Source organism: Littorina saxatilis, linkage group LG12, assembly GCF_037325665.1.
Source record: "Littorina saxatilis isolate snail1 linkage group LG12, US_GU_Lsax_2.0, whole genome shotgun sequence".
In the NCBI taxonomy this organism is placed as follows: domain Eukaryota; kingdom Metazoa; phylum Mollusca; class Gastropoda; order Littorinimorpha; family Littorinidae; genus Littorina; species Littorina saxatilis.
In genome coordinates, this window is record NC_090256.1 from 79565891 (window position 1) to 79584670 (window position 18780).

The 18780-nt window shown below is 44.6% G+C and overlaps 1 protein-coding gene across 7 annotated transcripts in view; it reads left to right on the plus strand.

The window, feature by feature from the left end:
- LOC138982873 (cytosolic purine 5'-nucleotidase-like) overlaps positions 1 to 13685 on the plus strand; it is a 45784-nt gene extending 32099 nt beyond the window's left edge. For all 7 annotated transcript variants that reach the window (XM_070356262.1, XM_070356266.1, XM_070356265.1 and 4 more), the window contains 4 exons: positions 2326 to 2386; positions 9420 to 9477; positions 9805 to 9923; positions 11714 to 13685. In XM_070356262.1, the coding sequence (XP_070212363.1) occupies positions 2326 to 2386; positions 9420 to 9477; positions 9805 to 9923; positions 11714 to 11998 (523 nt within the window). In that variant the 3' untranslated portion in view covers positions 11999 to 13685. The remainder of the gene's footprint in view (positions 1 to 2325; positions 2387 to 9419; positions 9478 to 9804; positions 9924 to 11713) is intronic.
- Positions 13686 to 18780: the final 5095 nt, after the last annotated feature.

Genomic DNA, 18780 nt, shown 5'->3' on the forward strand with positions numbered 1-18780 from the left:
GCTGTAAGTCATATGAGAACATTTGTATTGCTGGTCTAGTGACCCTGGACCTCACAAAAAGAAAGTTACGACAATGCTACCAAATGTTATGTTTTGACTAATACATGTAACCACATTCTTCATGCAAAACTTCCTAACACAGTGGAACCTTTCTTTGAAGACTCTCCATTGTCAGGGCTGCCAACTGTTACACTTTCAGCTTAGCATGCTACGTTTTAAGATAAATTGCTACGCTGTTACGCCAAGCTTAATATTGCTACGCTCAAATAAATAATCACAAGCATGCAACAGTTCGCTCCTTCTTCAGAGTCCTGGTACTCAATTCTGATTCTCACTGGGTGTAGGGGTCAGAATATGGGTCAAAAACATTGTCCACACTGAAAAGTGGCACTGCAGATAGCCAATATGTTTCTGCTTTCTAAATATTTTTTTTGAAATGTATACATTCTTGCGCGAAATAGCATATGTATATATCTGAATATACATGTTTTGTTAATACATATACTACCATTTTTTTTTCTCAGATGGAAGTCTGCATATGCACATGTATCTTGTTTATTTATTCCTCACATTATCTGTTAAGACACAGTGAAGGTTCAAACTGAATTCAAGTGATTCATCCAAGAGTTTGATAGAAACACTAATATGCATGCTTACAGCCTAATGGAGTAGTCAAAAACATGGCATTTTGCTGAGGCTGAGGAGCCATTAAGTTATTAGTTAGTTTGGTTTTGATTGTTTTATCGAAAGTGTTTTGAAGCTATTTGGACACCAAGGGAAGTTCTTGTTGAACAGTTGTGTGTTTCTGTCTTCCCCACACAATTTGATTGAAAGGAATTGCTTGATAATGGTTATATTGCAGTTAGAGGAGAACTATGAAGTACTACCTGTTTTCTCCAGAAGCAGATCAGTGATTACAATAGTTTATCAGGGGTGGGACTCTCTTGTGATGAAAAAAGAGGAAATCCCTTTATCCCCCGATTTTTTTTAAAAATGGTACATTAAATTCTGTGCAATCTGGTGCATTTTGAGACTAAACTTCAACTCGTTTGGATCAGGTAAACAAGTCGCGTAAGGCGAAATTACTACATTTAGTCAAGCTGTGGATTTCAAAGAATGAAACTGAACGTAGTCCGCCGCTAGTGCAAAAGGCAGTGAAAGTGACGAGCCTGTTTGGCGCGGTAGCGGTTGCGCTGTGCTTCATAGCACGCTTTACTGTACCTCTCTTCGTTTTAACTTTCTGAGTGTGTTTTTAATGCAAACATACCATATCTATATGTTTTTGGAATCAGGAACCGACAAGGAATAAGATGAAATAGTTTTTAAAACGATTTCGGAAATTTAATTTTAATCATAATTTTTATATTTTTAATTTTCAGAGCTTGTTTTTAATCCAAATATAACATATTTATATGTTTTTGGAATCAGAAAATGGTGAAGAATAAGATGAACGTAAATTTGGATCGTTTTATAAAAATTTTTTTTTTTACAATTTTCAGATTTTTAATGACCAAAGTCATTAATTAATTTTTAAGCCACCAAGCTGAAATGCAATACCGAAGTCCGGCCTTCGTCGAAGATTGCTTGGCCAAAATTTCAATCAATTTGATTGAAAAATGAGGGTGTGACAGTGCCGCCTCAACTTTTACAAAAAGCCGGATATGACGTCATCAAAAGTATTTATCGAAAAAAAGAAAAAAACATCCGGGGATATCATTCCCAGGAACTCTCATGTCAAATTTCATAAAGATCGGTCCAGTAGTTTGGTCTGAATCGCTCTACACACACACACAGACAGACAGACAGACACACACACACACACACACACACACACACACATACACCACGACCCTCGTCTCGATTCCCCCTCTATGTTAAAACATTTAGTCAAAACTTGACTAAATGTAAAAAGACATTCTCCTCACCCCCCCCCCCCCCCCCCCCCCCATTTCTTTGTTCTTGTGCACAGACTTGGTTAAAATGTACACTGACTTACAAATTATATGTTGTGTTTCACTAATCCTGTGATGTACTGTGGTACCTGTAATGTGATAGTGAGGCCCCTCTGGTTACAGTACGCTCTGGCACATTACTTTGTTAACTTGCCCAAACTAGACCTGTCACTGTCATGAAAAGACCACCTTCAATGTAGGGACTTGCTTGCTTTGTCCCAAAGGCGGTCTCTTCCCACATGTACCAGTGTTCTAACTTTAATGACTTGTACCTTCTCTTCATGAATGTGGTGTGAGCTTGTTGTTGCTGAAACATGCTGGTTGCATTTGTGTACACTTTGTCACTGTAATATGCACGTGTTGTGTGTTTCAGGTTCCTGGACAGCAGCACAGTGGAGGCTCCAGACATCACCAAGATCAAGCACTCTCTCAGGGTAGGGCTTTTGTGTGTGTGTGTGTGTGTGTGTGTTTTCTCTCTGTGTAGATTCCTCTGTTTTGATTTAGTTCCCCATCCCCCACTCCCACAATTTGTTCTTCTGGTTTATTATTGTCATGTCCACCATCATGAAAATGTGTGTAATTTAGTATTGTTTTGACCGAGTAAAATAAGCATCTGCTTGAGTTTGTGAATGCATGTGAACAGAAAAGCAAATGCACTGTTGATCTATCAAAAAAAATTGTTTCGGCAAAACAAATGGGGATATAATTTCATGATGCAAAATCGCAAATGCAAACAGAATGATTAAGCCATATGCAAATAATAATAATAATAATAATAATAATAATATGGGAGATTTATAGAGCGCTGGACATTCTCCAAGCGCTTTACAAATACCTGTTGTGCATTCTTCCCAGCCTGATCTCTAAACGTAAGCTATTATTTAATATCATATTCTTACTCCGAATCACATTAGCATTGAGTCACCTGAGATGCTTATCACTGAAAAACGCTTACCCGGCTAAAGAATTTAAAGGGAAGCAACCCCATCACCAAAACGAAAGTGAAAGTAGCTTTGGTAATGGGCCAGTACACCGGGAGTTACCTCCCATACGGGTGTATGCCACGTCACTTCCTCTAGGAACACGTGCCTATTATCATACGTCTTTTTCACCTCGGAGAGGACGGTTCACTTTTTGACGCTCTGTGGCTGACCTTGTGTGTTTGAGTGACACCCGCCGGCCACGTTACCCAGCTTGTCTGCTCGCCTTGCCTACAGTTTGGTGAGCTCGTTCCCGTTTGTTGTTGGTTGTTTGCGCTGTTTCGTTACTGTACGTTGTCCGTTTTTTACGGACTTGTGTGTCAGTGACTTGCGTGTTTCGCCATTTTGTTGTGTGAGTTAGTTAGCTAACTCGTGTGACTTTGCTAGTAGCTCTGCGTGCCCTCTTTCTGTTTGGGCAAGTGTAGCTTTAGTATTTTGTTGACGCGTAAGCGTGTGTGTTTACTGTCTTTTCAGTCGTTTTGACTTACGTTTCAGTAAATCTTTTTGGCTTTGCCACGTGTTGTTGACGTTTGTGTCAGTGTCTTGCGTGTCGCCATTTTGTTGTGTGAGTTAGTTTTCTAGCTCGTGTGACTTTGTTTGTAGCTCTCCGTGCCTCTGCTTGTGGGGCAAGTTTAGCTATAGTATTTTGTTAACGCATTAGTGCGTGTGTTTACTGAATTTTCCAGTCGTTTAGACTTATGTTTCAGTAAATTTTTTCGCGTTGCCACGTGTTGTTGTCAACATGTCTGATTCAGACAAGCGCCGTGGCAAGTCGGACCCCAAGGGGAAAATTAAGGCTAAGTCTTCCTCTTCCAAAGCAACTTTACTTGTTACAGACCAAGAGCGTAACACTTTGTTGGCTGTACCAATTTCGGCGCCTAGCGCTGTTACTACTTCTGCTTCTTTTGCGGCGCCTAGCGCTACTGTTACTTCTGCACCTGTCTCTACATCGGAGACTTCGTCTTCTTTGTTAGCACCTGGACAAGGTGCGTTGGTTTCCTCTCTGTTAAAGTCACTGGTTCCAGAAATCCGCAGCTTGGTGCAGGCAGAATTTCAGCGTTCCGTCGCCAGCAGTTCGGCGTTTCCGGCATCTGGCAGTGACGTCCGGGCATTGGCTTCCGTGTCTTTGTCCTCCACTTCCGGCTTGGAGCAGCGTCCTCCCTCTTCAGCGTCGGTTGGTAAGCAGAGCTGGTCCGATAGCCCTCGTGAGGCGCCTGGACGTTCTCCTTCGGGGGACACCTCTTTCGCATCGGGTCACGACCGATACCTTGCTGATCTTTCATTTCCGGCGATAACCTACGAGGCCCCGGACTTGTTCGAACAGCGGCGGCAGTCGGTTTCGACTGCCGCATTTCCGGCACTTGCCGGAAGTGATGATCCGTCCGCTCCGGCACGCTACGGCGGTCGCGGCAGGATGGAGTATTCACTGACTTCCGGTCCTTCCGGATCGCGAAGTCAACCAGTGCAGTCTTCACTTCCGCATTTTGCGGTTCCGTTGACTACACTTCCGGTTTCGGCCGGAAACGCTTCTTCCTCTTCTGGTGGTTCCTTCCGGATACCAGATAGTGGATTACAGCGTGCGCCTTCCGGCTTTCAAGCGCCTAGGCTTGAGCAGGCATCACTCCACTCAGTCGGGGGAGTGACGTCAGCTCATCCAGCTCCGGTTTTTGCGGATGGTCGTCCTGCTTACCCTTTACCTTCACAGGATTTTGGGCGGCAGGATGACGTTAGTGCTCAGGCTTTTCCGGTTTCCGGCTTGCCAGGGCATGCTTCTGCTTCCGGAACTGGTGACTTCGGTCATGGTTCCACGTGTGACTATTCTGATGCTCCATCAGTGGTCAGCGAGGAGTCGCGGGGCGTGTTTCCGTCGAAGCTCAAGTCTGTTCTTGACGTCGCGGCGGAAGTAACGTCTCGTTATTTTCCTGAAGGGGTGGTGGCTGCGGACTCTTCCGCATCATTCGTTCCTTCTGCCATGGCGGACTTCCGGCCGGCACAGGAGGATGTTTCTTCCTTCCGGTTCGCCGAGTCTCCGTCAGTGGCTTACCAACTTTCGCATTCACTGGTTCGTCCAGCACATGCGGGGAGTGGTATTCGGCCAGTGCCTGTTCCGTTACTGCTTCCTTTTGGTCCAGTTCCGGAATCAGCGCAGCAGTGGGTGGCTTCAGCTGCCCAAGCCTCTTCCTTCGTGCCTACGGTCAATAGGAAGCTTGGCATGCCCAATCAGAGCCAGAATTGGCTGGCGTCTTTTGCACTCCCTAGGGCTACCCTTCCGGTTTCCCGGGAATTGCTGCCTCTTCTGACTAAACCGATCAAGCGTGATTCGGTTTTGCCGGTTTCCGAGGCTTCCCTCCTCTCTGCTGAGGAGGTTGGACGTCGGCAGATCGAACTGTCCTCCATTGCGGAGACTCTCGTTCGGGCTCTGTCTCGGGCATTGACCGATTCGCTAGTTCCTTTCACTCTCAGTGAAGAACAGAATGCGGACGATGTCTCTGCGCTTTTGGCCGCATTGGCCAAGGTCAATGAGGAACAATTGCGTCTTTCCTCCCTGCAGTACACCCAAGCGGTACTCTGCAGGAGGGATCTCTTCCTCTCGCAGTCCCAATTCACGGAACTGGCTACTAGGGAGACCTTGAGAGTCTCCCCGGTCTCAGAGGAGTCTCTCTTCTGTCCGCTGGCACTGGATGCCAGACAGAAGGAGATTCAGTCAAACAAGGACAGTCAGTTCCTTGACTACACTCTGAAGGGGGTGAAACAGTCTCAGCCTTCTAAACAGAAGCAGGCTCAGACATCGTCTAACCCCAAGCCAGCTCAGAAGCGGCAGGCTCCGCCGGCCGCTCGTGGTGGGAAGAAGAGGACGGCATCGGGGAGGGGGCGTGGCGGCTCTGGAAGTAAGCCACACCCCCAATGAAGCGCTCCCGATCTCACCTCCCTCCCGCCCTCCACCTTGGTGATGGCGGGAGGCCCCTCCCGGGCACTTTCTCGTTGGATGTCGGTAGTAGACAGCCAATGGATTGTGGGAGTGGTGAGATCGGGCTTCCGCCTGCTCTGGCGGGAGGAAAAGGCGCCTCTTACCCGAGTGCCTCCGCGGTTCAAGCCCCCCTTCTCGCAGGAAGCACGTTCCGTCTTGCAGTCGGAAATTGCCTCCCTGGAGCAGAAGGGCGCGGTGGAGAGAGTTCGGGTCCACAGCTCCCTGGGATTTTACGGGCGTCTGTTCGCTGTTCCCAAAGCATCAGGAGGATGGCGTCCCGTGTTGGATTTATCTCTCCTCAATACTTTCTTGAGGGAGATAAAATTCAAGATGGAGACGCCAGCCTCTGTCCGAGACTCTCTCCGCCCAGGAGACTGGGTGACCTCGATCGATCTCACGGACGCATACTTTCATATTCTTATGCATCCGGCCGACCGGAAATGGCTTCGTTTCCGGTGGGGAGATCAGATCTACCAGTTTCGCGCACTCCCTTTCGGGCTGTCTCTCGCACCATGGATTTTCACCATGGTGGTGAGACAGGTCTGTGCACTGGTGAGGTCCCAGGGTATCCGTCTGCGGGCTTATCTGGACGACTGGCTCATCATGAACCAGTCCCAGAGCGGCTGTTCGCAGGATACCCTGACGGTTCTTCGAGAATCCAACTCGTTGGGATTCTCGATCAACCGGGTAAAGTCGGAGCTGACCCCGTCACAGACATTCACTTATCTGGGGATGTCTTTCGACACGGTCGCTTGGACTGTCCAGCCTTCTCAGAGAAGGGTGGACAAGCTCCAAGCCCAGATTCGCTCCACTTTACCTCTCCTGATGGCTTCCATCCGCTCGCTCGCCTCCATCTTGGGGCAGATGGAGTCTATGGCTCTTCTGGTTTCACTGGGCCGGGTCCACAAACGTCCGCTTCAGTTCGCGCTGAAGCCGTTTGTGGACTCTCCTCTGGTGGACTGGGACGCCCTCATCCCTTTGCAGGGATGGTTCCAGTCTGCGACCCTTCCGTGGTTGGACACGGAGTGGGTCTGCAGAGGTGTTCCGATCGTCGTGCCCCTCCCCGACCTGGACCTCTTTACAGATGCGTCCAGGGAGGGTTGGGGGGCACATACAGATCTTCAGACTACTTCCGGTCTGTGGACGACGGAGCAGTCCTTGTGGCACATCAACTTGCTGGAGCTAGAGGCAGTTGCTCTAGCTCTGGCCAAGTTTCTGCCCTCCCTGTACGCCAAACATGTTCGTCTGTTTACAGACAACATGACAGTGGCGGCGTACATCAACAAGCAGGGAGGCTCGCGGTCCCCGTCTCTCTCGGAGAGGGCTTGCGAGATCCTGGTGTGGTGCTTTCAGCATCATATCACGATCTCGGCCAGGTACCTTCCAGGGAGGCTGAACACTTTGGCGGATGCGCTCAGTCGTTCCGGTACGGTGCTTCAGTCGGAGTGGACGATCACTCACGGGGCACTGCTTCGCCTTTGGGCCCAGGTCCAAAAGCCTCTGGTGGACCTTTTTGCCACAAGGTACTCAAAGAGGCTTCCGGTGTTCGTCTCGCCATTCCCGGACCCTCAGGCATGGCGAGTGAACGCTCTGGACTTTCCCTGGACGGGTCTGGAGGCGTACGCCTTTCCTCCCTTTCCGTTACTCAGCCGAGTAATCCGGAAAGCGGAGATGGAGGAGCCGGCCCTTCTTCTTCTGGTCGCTCCTCTGTGGCCGTCGCAGGTCTGGTTTCCAGATCTTCTTCGGCTCGCCCAAGGGCCCCCCATTCCTCTCGCACTCGTGCGAGGGGAACTAGTGCAGCCCCGAACAGGCATTCCACACGAGGAGCCCAGTCTTCTGAAGCTTCACGTGTGGAAGTTGTTCGGGACTCGCTGAAGCGCTCTGGGGCGTCGTCTTTGACTCTGGACTTGGTGGCTCGCTCGCATAGAGCGTCCACCTCTTCAGTTTATGCTTCCCACTGGAAGGCATGGACTGCCTGGTGTTCAGCTAGAGGGGTGAGTTCGGTGGCTCCGCGCTCTATTCAGGTCGCTAACCACCTCTCTTTCATGTCTTCGCAGGGCGCCTCAGTCTCCTCGTTGAGGGTCCGGCGCTCCGCTATCTCGGCGACTCTTAAGCAGATTGGTCGTTCTGTTCGAGTCGGGGGCGTTATAGCTGCAGTCATTAAAGGGGCTGCTCTTAAGGAAGCTAAAGCTCGTTTGCCCGCTCCCAAGTGGGACTTGTTTTTAATCCTGGAATTCCTTCGTTCTGCGGATTTTGAGCCTTTAAGCGAGGCCAGTCTGTTCAATGTCACTCGCAAAGCGCTGTTTCTCCTTTTGTTGGCTACGGCCCGACGGGGTAGCGAGGTCCACGCCCTGTCGGGTCAGCCTGGAGATATCTCCTTTGAGCCGGACGGTTCCGCATCTTTGCGTTTCCGGCCTGATTTCCTGGCCAAGAATCAGTCTCCGGGGCAGGCCTCTCCGCTGGTTAGAGTTAAGGCTCTGACCAGCGCGTTGGCCCCGGATGACCCCGATTCGGTCAATTGCCCTGTGAGGGCACTTCGTCTGTACTTAGCCCGTACTCAGCCGATTCGGTCTAGTTCTTAGAAGTTGTTGTTTATCTCTCTCCTTACTAGGCGCGAGAAAGATTTGTCGAAGGTAACGTTGGCCCGGTGGGTGTCCTCGCTCATCAAGCAGGCTTATGAGTGGAGTCGCACAAAGAGGGGGGGGGTTATGCCCTCCTTGCCACTTGACTCGGCCCGAGCCCATGAAACGAGGGCGTGGGCATCCTCTCTGGCAGTTCTGCGCTCCAGACGTCTAGAGGAGGTGCTGACAACTGCGTATTGGCGTTCCGAAGATGTTTTCATAAACTTTTATCTTCGGGACGTCACAGCTCTTCGACAGGATGGCTCCAGAGGCCTTCCAGCGCTCATAGCAGCAGGCCAGTTCCTGTCCAGAACTTGATGGTGAGTTTTGATTCATTTCTAGCCCACCGCCTTGTTGATGTTATCTGCTAATGTGATTCGGAGTAAGAATATGATATTAAATGGAAAATTTCCTAAATAAATTATCATTTAATTAATATACTTACCCGAATCACATACTGTATTCCCTCCCACCTGCCCCGCTTATGGTTTTAAGATTTTTTAAAGCCGTATGATAATAGGCACGTGTTCCTAGAGGAAGTGACGTGGCATACACCCGTATGGGAGGTAACTCCCGGTGTACTGGCCCATTACCAAAGCTACTTTCACTTTCGTTTTGGTGATGGGGTTGCTTCCCTTTAAATTCTTTAGCCGGGTAAGCGTTTTTCAGTGATAAGCATCTCAGGTGACTCAATGCTAATGTGATTCGGGTAAGTATATTAATTAAATGATAATTTATTTAGGAAATTTTCCATTCACTTGTCTGTGATGACTAGGGCTCAATGTTGTTTCAAAGTCAGTCGTTGTAAAAGAATTAAATAGATAGATATATGTTAGCGATATATATATGTTAGCTTTTGGTTTTACATGCTGAGTAACTTTTATTTCTCTCCTTTCAGGATATTGCATACAAATTGGACATGTCTTATGGACTGCTGGGAAGTCTTTTCCGCAGTGGTAAGCGCCGGCTAATTTTCAACAAACTCAAGAAAATTATTAAATCACACACACACAAAAAATAAAATAAAAAATGTACTAATAAAAAAGTTAATTGCATGAGTTAGTGTGAACAAACAAAATGTTCAACAGGAGAGAGAGAAAAAGAAAAAGTGAATGTGTTTATGATTTGGAAGACAAGTTTCATTTTAATGTACTCATTTGCATGTGCAGTAAAGTGTATGTTATTGTTATCATTGCATTGTGTATATGAGGAAAAACCCACCACAACATCATCACAGAGTTTCTTACTGGCAATGTGTTCAGTATTGATTATATTGTTGGCAGGTTCCAGGCAGACTTTCTTTGCTGCCCAGGTGACGCGCTACGCTGACATCTACGCGGCCTCTTTCCTCAACCTGTTGTACTATCCGTTCTGCTACATGTTCAAAGCACCCGCCATGCTGGTAAGTATTCCATATAAAGTTGGCCAAAAAATTATTGCAACAAATTTTAAACACAAATTAAAGCCTTAATCCCCGTGTCATTTCATTAAAACTTTATATGCCAGTTACGGCCGTTCACTGAACCTTCAGGATCATCTTTTGGATTAAATATTTCTTTTACAGGGATCACGTGACCGCCGCTCAAGTAAGGGTACCCTCAAAATCGACCAGACAAAAACGGAAGAGCCGAATGAAAAATCGACAAAAAATCACAATTGCCAAAACTTTGCAACTTTGACATACGAGAAGAAAGTCAAAGCAATTATCTACCCTGAACAGATTGTTTTGTTTTGCTACCTTGCGTATTTCGCGTGCTATGCTATTCCTACTGATGCAGGTGTTGAGCGGCGGTCACGTGATCCCTGTAAAAGAAATATTTAATCCAAAAGATGATCCTGAAGGTTCAGTGAACGGCCCTAACTGGCATATAAAGTTTTAATGAAATGACACGGGAATTAATGCTTCATTTTGTGTTTGAAATTTGTTGCAACAATTGTTTGGCCAAGTTTATTTCATTCACAACTTCGTCTAATACCAACAACAACAACAACAACAAAATAACAAACAAAAATTTAAATAAGAAGAAAGAAAGAAAAAGAGGTATCAGATACAGCAGCACAGCGGTTATAACGTTGTAGGAGAATTCATTTTGGATGTTCACTGGAGTTTCAAACCAGGAGAGTGGTCGCTTTGTTAACCCTTTACAAAATGTGTATCTGTCGGTGTTAATTGTAGACCTGTGTAATTTGGTGTCTGTAAACTGCTTTTAATAGATATTGTAATTCAATCAAGTTTGCGTTTTAATGAAACAGATCCTGTGATTGGTCAGAATGCCCCAACTCATTAAAAATTACCGGTCATTAATTGTCGATAACCACTCGCTAAAAAAGCCATTAACAACCTGCTGGCGAGGTGCATTGATACAGCCTCAACTAGTCTCGGTTAGCTTTGAGGGTCATTTTACAAGTAAGAAATATGAAGGCCAACGAAATACCGAGACCATAAGCTATGCGAAGTGATGACGTCGAATACGTGACGTAAATTGATGCATGAATTCTTCCGGACTACGTCAGTCAATTCCAAAGATCGCTTTTGTGATGAAAAGAATTTGTTTTAGAGTTTGCTGTCCAGAAACCCGTCAAAAAAGAAAAGAAGGGAAAATGTGTGTGAAAGAAAACAAAACAGGAGCAGAGTGATACGATAGGAATACAGAGACATATTTCTTGGGACTTGACCCTTGCAGGTAGGTGGACTGAAAGTAGTGTGTGAACAGAACAGAACCGATTCTGTCTGTTTACAACCGCATGAAAGCAGGAAAGGGATCGTCGTCAGATTGAATTACAATAACATTAACATGCTTCCATTTGAAACTTCTCGGTCTTCATCGTGGATTGACGCCCTCCCAAAGTCTAATTGAAGCCCTCCGTCGCTTCGCTCCGTCGGGCTTCAATTACGTTTGGTCGGGCGTCAATCCCCGATGAAGACCTCGAAGTTTCAAATGGAAGCATGTTAATGTGTAATTAGCATGAAGCGATTGGTTTCTTTGATGGCCACAACAGGAAAACAATAATGATGAAAACAAGGAGAAAGAATACAAAGCAGTAAAAGTGTTTTCAGACTACACAGAAAAATGAGCTAGCAGGGGAAGGGAGATAATCATATTCAAAGCAGAAAACACCCTGCATGAATAAGTGCCCCTCTGATACACTATTGAAATGAGCTGACCCTGCGCATTGCCTGCTTGTCACCAGATGCCCCACGAGGCCACAGTGGACCACAACGCTCCCCATGAGGTCCCAGCAGACGAGCCTGCCCCTCCTGTGGTACGTTTCAACTCGGAAGTCGACATCACTGAGGAGGATCAGCCAAGCCCCAAGCGGCGAAAGCAGGAAGACGGCAAAGATCATGTGCCTCACTTGAGGGCCGTCAAGCCTCACAAAGACATCATTCCCCACGACGATGAGTTTGATTCTGACGATTCGGAGGAGAACGCCAACAAACTCGACGATACTGTATCGGCTGATTCCGTGCGCTAACTTTGCTGGAGAGTTGCTAGTCTAAGGGGGAGAACTGGAGATGGAGCAGGGTGATGACAACAATGGTGCATGATTGTATCTGTTATTGTATGTTTTATCAACAGATGTTTCTCTTACTTTTTGTATTGCTTTTGAAGAGACAACAGAGGGTTTGCAAGATATCACTACATGTTCCGTGCACAGCGAAACATTTTTTTTTCTCTGACATCAACGACATACTACAATGATATGTGCAAAGAAAACATCCTGGTGAGCCATCTTGCTTTTTTTGGATTTTGATCTTCAGTAAATATTTGTCCTGAATGGAAGTGTAGGTTTGGCTGTGTAACTGTAAGTAATTGTGTGACTATTGTGTTAGTACAGTGAAGTGTTGAATGGTGTAGCATCACTGTTGAAACAGTTGAATACCCGAGTGTGATTTTTTCCCCCCAACTTGCAATGTCAGTGTTTTAATGAGTGTGTCCGCACTAGCAATTGCAGATCTCATACAAAAAATAACAGGGTGAGAGGAGAAAATACTGAGTCTGCTGTGCATAAATCTTTTTGGCTGCGACTTTTCCCCCTTTTTTGTCGATATGGACACAATAATTAATCAAAAATTTTAATAAATGTAGCTAGTTAGTGCCATCTTGTATGTCTGTACATTGTATTAGAAGACATCAGTGAAGCTATTGTCATATTGACAGAATGACTTTTGATGTGCATTTTGTTGAGCAAGTGCATTTTGTTTGTCAGTCTGATGATGTGAGCCATTATGTGTGATAGCAATTGTGGTGTAAAATTAGCAATTATCTGCCATTAGATAGACTTTTCGTTAATTAAACCAAAGAAAATCCATTGTTTCCCATGAAGAAAACCATGTATTTTGCACGAGGCTTTTTGTTCAATTTGTGACTTTGCTCTGAAGAAATGTTCGCTTTGCACATTCAGTGAAACAAAGATTTTTTGCTGTATACATGTGACATTTAATCACTGTAAACTTCACCTGTTCAGTTTGTGATGTTGTTATGAAGAAATGTGATCGGTGGACATTCCCAGGGTTCGTACAGGTCATGGAAAACCTGGAAAGTCATGGAATTTGATTTTTAATTTTCCAGGCCTGGAAAGTCATGGAATTTCAATTCAAGTCATGGAAAGTCATGGAATTTAACAAAAATAAGAAAGAAAAAAAATTAACCTTTAGCACGCCAGCGGCTATTTTCGTCGCCCAGCCAGTGGTCCAGTGAACGATACCTTCCGCCTGTGGTCCAGTTTAGTGAAATGACAGGACCAGCAAACATTACCGATAATCTGACTGCGTTGCAAATGCTTGACTTGCTTGTCGAAGAGACACTGCGTAGAAACTGACTCAAATTCAGTGCAAAGCAAGCCAGTGTCAAAACTGGCAGTGACAAGACGTAAAAAGTTTGCGTGTTCGGAAATGGCGACCTGTGGATCTAGTCATGGAAAATGTTATTGAGGCTCATGGAAAGTCATGGAAAAGTCATGGAATTTTGTTTCTAAAAACCAGTGGGGACCCTGCATTCCGTTAGATGATTTTTGTGTGTATATAAATATTACATATTTATGCTCTGAGCTGCACTGTACAGTTGCTATCTTCTGCAATGCTTCTTGAACTAACTGTTGTAGTTTTGCATGTTCTTCTTTGTTTTTATCATCATAATAAAATGTCTTGACATAAAAAAAACCTTGTTTTTATTGTTGTTGTGATACCTTGATTGATGGATATTTACAGCCGTTCAATGGATATTTACAGCCGTTCAAGGCTGTGCCAGCTTTATTGAACAATTTCTGTGTTTATGTTGAAAAAAATAATAAGGTGTAGAAAAATGTGTGATGAAATATCTTGTGCTGGAGTATATGTGAACAGCTCAGATCATGGGTCAATAAAGTGTTACACAGATGGTCAAAATTAAAGTACAAGATATTGCACTGGAAGTGGAACTACACTGTTGCTTAGTGTCTGTATGAAGCTACAAGGTGAAAATAGAAAAAGAAAAACACGATTCTTGACTTTGATGGGCTTTTTCTGCTCGTAAGCACACATTCTTCTACTCATCACAGCATGCCAGCATGCCCCATTATTGAGTTTAAAACACCAATTAAATTTGTTTTGAATAAAACTCACAATTTTACAATAAGAATTTAGAGACCTGAATCAATTCGGTATATCCTACTTAGTTTGACTTTTGCAAAACTAAGTAATTACACATTTAATTGAATCAGTCAGACAGACGGAGACATAGAGAGACAGACAGAGGGCAAACAGAAATCTGAGAAAGAAACCCCTTTAAAAATGTTACCATGTTTGAAATGAAACATCGCAAGGTGAAGCCATAATTCATCACCTTTCAGTATGACGTCATGAGCGTGTTCCACACTTGAAATGACGTGTTTTTATCATGTTGTCAGCTGCACGGAGCTTGGAAGTATAATTTCCATTCAACGATCCGAGTTTGTTAAGTTTTAGCCTATTTTCAACGTCAAACACCATGAAACTATATATATTTGGAATCAGAAAATGGTAAGGAATAGATAGAAGTTGTTTTTAAGTGTCTTTTTTCATAAATAAAGATAGTGGTTATTTATCGGTTTTCTTCATTTGTAAGCATAATTATCAATACAAAACAACAAAACTATACAGTTTTAGATACAGGACGCAATAGGGAATACACCAATAAAAATTTTTGTTTCAAATATTAGTTTTTAAAAATTTGAAAAAATGACATATTTCGAACAAACATTTCAATAACAAAACTTTAAGTGACCAAACTGAAATGCAATCCCATAATCCGGCCTAGATCTGAGATTGTGTGATAAGAAATTCGATAAAATTGATGAAAAACTGTAACTGTGAAAGTGCTGCCTCGACCTTTTGGCAAACGGTAAAATATGACGTCATCAAACTGTCCTATCAATAAACGGAAAAATCTTCTATGAGAAAATCCAGTCACAAATATCCATATCAAATTTCATAAAGATCCACTCCGTAGTTTTTGAGATATGATCTGCAGTGTGAAAAACGCCCATAACGCCCAAAACGCAAACTCATTTGTCATGATTTGGTCGTGTTCTGCTGATACTATAATGTTTTTCTTTCCTAAAACACACTATAATAGTAGCCTTTCCCAATGTCTATGCTAAAACTGACTTGTCTGTGTTGTCAATGATTTTGCTACAGTGTGAGAACACAATCTCACGCCCATAACGCTGTGACACGAAAACTCATTTGGTCGTGTTCTGCCGATACTGTAATGTTTTTCTTTCTTAAAACACACTATAATAGTAGCCCTTCCCAAATGCAATGCTAAAAATGACTGGTCTGTGTTGTCAATGATTTTCTGCGAGAATGCGATCTATCTGTTTGTCGCAAAGACCGTGTGACACGAAAGTTATGAGCGGAAGACAAATCTGCTGAGTGCAATTACGTTTCAGAAGATAGTTGGTTAAAACAGTTTATCACTCAGACACGCAAAGGAACACTATAACTTTATTATTCAGGCCATATTTGCTTTCCTTTGTCATGTATGAAAGTACTGGCCTTGGTTGAAGAAAGTGACCTGTCGCTGTGCAACAAATTTGTCGCCATTTTCCGCCGTGTTTTGTAAATAAAACGTGTTTACTACCCACACATACAAAACGATGCTGTTGGTTCTTTTTATTTTCTTATTGTTTGATTCATGCTTAGCAGTTCAGTATGCTTTGTTTTCTTCTCAATTCAATGGATGGCTATAAAATAACCATTAAAATGTGAAGGTGTTAAAATTACCCATGATCTGAGCTGTTCACATATGCTTCTATTCATTTTTAGTTGATCATTTGTGATTATCCTTTGAAAAGTTCAGCCTGTTTGGTGGTATAAATGTTTATTATTTTTACACAATGATTTGTTTTAGTTGATTTATACACTTTGTCACGAAATGAATACATAACCTTCGTGGTTGAAAACGACGTTAAACACCAAATAAAGAAAGAAAAGAAAGTCACGAAATGAATAGCCATGAATGTGCAATCCTTGTTTTGTTTTATTAATTGGTACTTGTGAATAAAGTATATTTAAGAACCTTTAGTCTTTGCCTAAGTACTGTTTGTTGTAATCATAATGATTTATCTTTTGCTCACCTTTGTTGATGATGGACTTAAATTAATCTTTTTGAAGCAATTGAAGGGACCACAATTGTTTTTAACATATGCGTGTTTGTGAGTCTGAAAAGAATTTCTCTATCTTCTCCCACATGAATAAGGAACTTACCTCTTATAGGTTTTTAGTGAAACATATCGGTTCATTCTTGTTTTAAAGGAGATCAGTGCTTATTTACCGGACGCATCTTTATTAGACCTCTCAGGTTCTTTTTGTTTTATGATGATAAAAGGCAAAAGTGTGAAATTATGACAAGATGTTGAAATACCCAGGGGTGGGACTTTTCCGCGAATCCGCGGATTTCCGCAGACACAACTTACGAATTTCGCTGGAGTAATCTATTTTTCCGCGTCCCATTTCCTCACATTATCTAAAACTTGATGACTGAACGATATGTAGAGACGTAAAGATGGAACAGAACACTGGAGGCTTGAGAGTTAAATTGTGCTGACTGAAAACTCCTGATAACTAATAGTCATTTTGAGCTTCAATGCATTGGGGCGTTACTTGGATCATACTATTGCCAGTATTGGAGTAAGTATGCACCATTACAATGTTACCATTGTTGTGTGAAAGTGTGGTTTTTGTTTGGTTGGGTGGGTTTGTTTGTGGGTTTTTTTTTGGTGGGGGGGGGGGGGGGGAGGGAGTGAGGAGAATGCTCCCCCGAACCCCCCTAAAAAAAAGGAGATTTCCTCTTTTTTCATCACAAGAGTCCCACCCCTGAATACCAAAGGACCTACGACTTCCTCTTGTTACGAGAACATCACAGAGCACAGTTGTGCCCTTAATTTGGCTTTGCGGAAACTTGACCATTTCATGCATGCATGATCAGGAATCTTTATCAGTGTGTTGTTTAGCCTAAATTTAATATCATATTCTTACTCCGAATCACATTAGCATTGAGTCACCTGAGATGCTTATCACTGAAAAACGCTTACCCGGCTAAAGAATTTAAAGGGAAGCAACCCCATCACCAAAACGAAAGTGAAAGTAGCTTTGGTAATGGGCCAGTACACCGGGAGTTACCTCCCATACGGGTGTATGCCACGTCACTTCCTCTAGGAACACGTGCCTATTATCATACGTCTTTTTCACCTCGGAGAGGACGGTTCACTTTTTGACGCTCTGTGGCTGACCTTGTGTGTTTGAGTGACACCCGCCGGCCACGTTACCCAGCTTGTCTGCTCGCCTTGCCTACAGTTTGGTGAGCTCGTTCCCGTTTGTTGTTGGTTGTTTGCGCTGTTTCGTTACTGTACGTTGTCCGTTTTTTACGGACTTGTGTGTCAGTGACTTGCGTGTTTCGCCATTTTGTTGTGTGAGTTAGTTAGCTAACTCGTGTGACTTTGCTAGTAGCTCTGCGTGCCCTCTTTCTGTTTGGGCAAGTGTAGCTTTAGTATTTTGTTGACGCGTAAGCGTGTGTGTTTACTGTGTTTTCAGTCGTTTTGACTTACGTTTCAGTAAATCTTTTTACTTTGCCACGTGTTGTTGACGTTTGTGTCAGTGTCTTGCGTGTCGCCATTTTGTTGTGTGAGTTAGTTTTCTAGCTCGTGTGACTTTGTTTGTAGCTCTCCGTGCCTCTGCTTGTGGGGCAAGTTTAGCTATAGTATTTTGTTAACGCATTAGTGCGTGTGTTTACTGAATTTTCCAGTCGTTTAGACTTATGTTTCAGTAAATTTTTTTTTCGCGTTGCCACGTGTTGTTGTCAACATGTCTGATTCAGACAAGCGCCGTGGCAAGTCGGACCCCAAGGGGAAAATTAAGGCTAAGTCTTCCTCTTCCAAAGCAACGTTACTTGTTACAGACCAAGAGCGTAACACTTTGTTGGCTGTACCAATTTCGGCGCCTAGCGCTGTTACTACTTCTGCTTCTTTTGCGGCGCCTAGCACTACTGTTACTTCTGCACCTGTCTCTACATCGGAGACTTCGTCTTCTTTGTTAGCACCTGGACAAGGTGCGTTGGTTTCCTCTCTGTTAAAGTCACTGGTTCCAGAAATCCGCAGCTTGGTGCAGGCAGAATTTCAGCGTTCCGTCGCCAGCAGTTCGGCGTTTCCGGCATCTGGCAGTGACGTCCGGGCATTGGCTTCCGTGTCTTTGTCCTCCACTTCCGGCTTGGAGCAGCGTCCTCCCTCTTCAGCGTCGGTTGGTAAGCAGAGCTGGTCCGATAGCCCTCGTGAGGCGCCTGGACGTTCTCCTTCGGGGGACAGCTCTTTCGCATCGGGTCACGACCGATACCTTGCTGATCTTTCATTTCCGGCGATAACCTACGAGGCCCCGGACTTGTTCGAACAGCGGCGGCAGTCGGTTTCGACTGCCGCATTTCCGGCACTTGCCGGAAGTGATGATCCGTCCGCTCCGGCACGCTACGGCGGTCGCGGCAGGATGGAGTATTCACTGACTTCCGGTCCTTCCGGATCGCGAAGTCAACCAGTGCAGTCTTCACTTCCGCATTTTGCGGTTCCGTTGACTACACTTCCGGTTTCGGCCGGAAACGCTTCTTCCTCTTCTGGTGGTTCCTTCCGGATACCAGATAGTGGATTACAGCGTGCGCCTTCCGGCTTTCAAGCGCCTAGGCTTGAGCAGGCATCACTCCACTCAGTCGGGGGAGTGACGTCAGCTCATCCAGCTCCGGTTTTTGCGGATG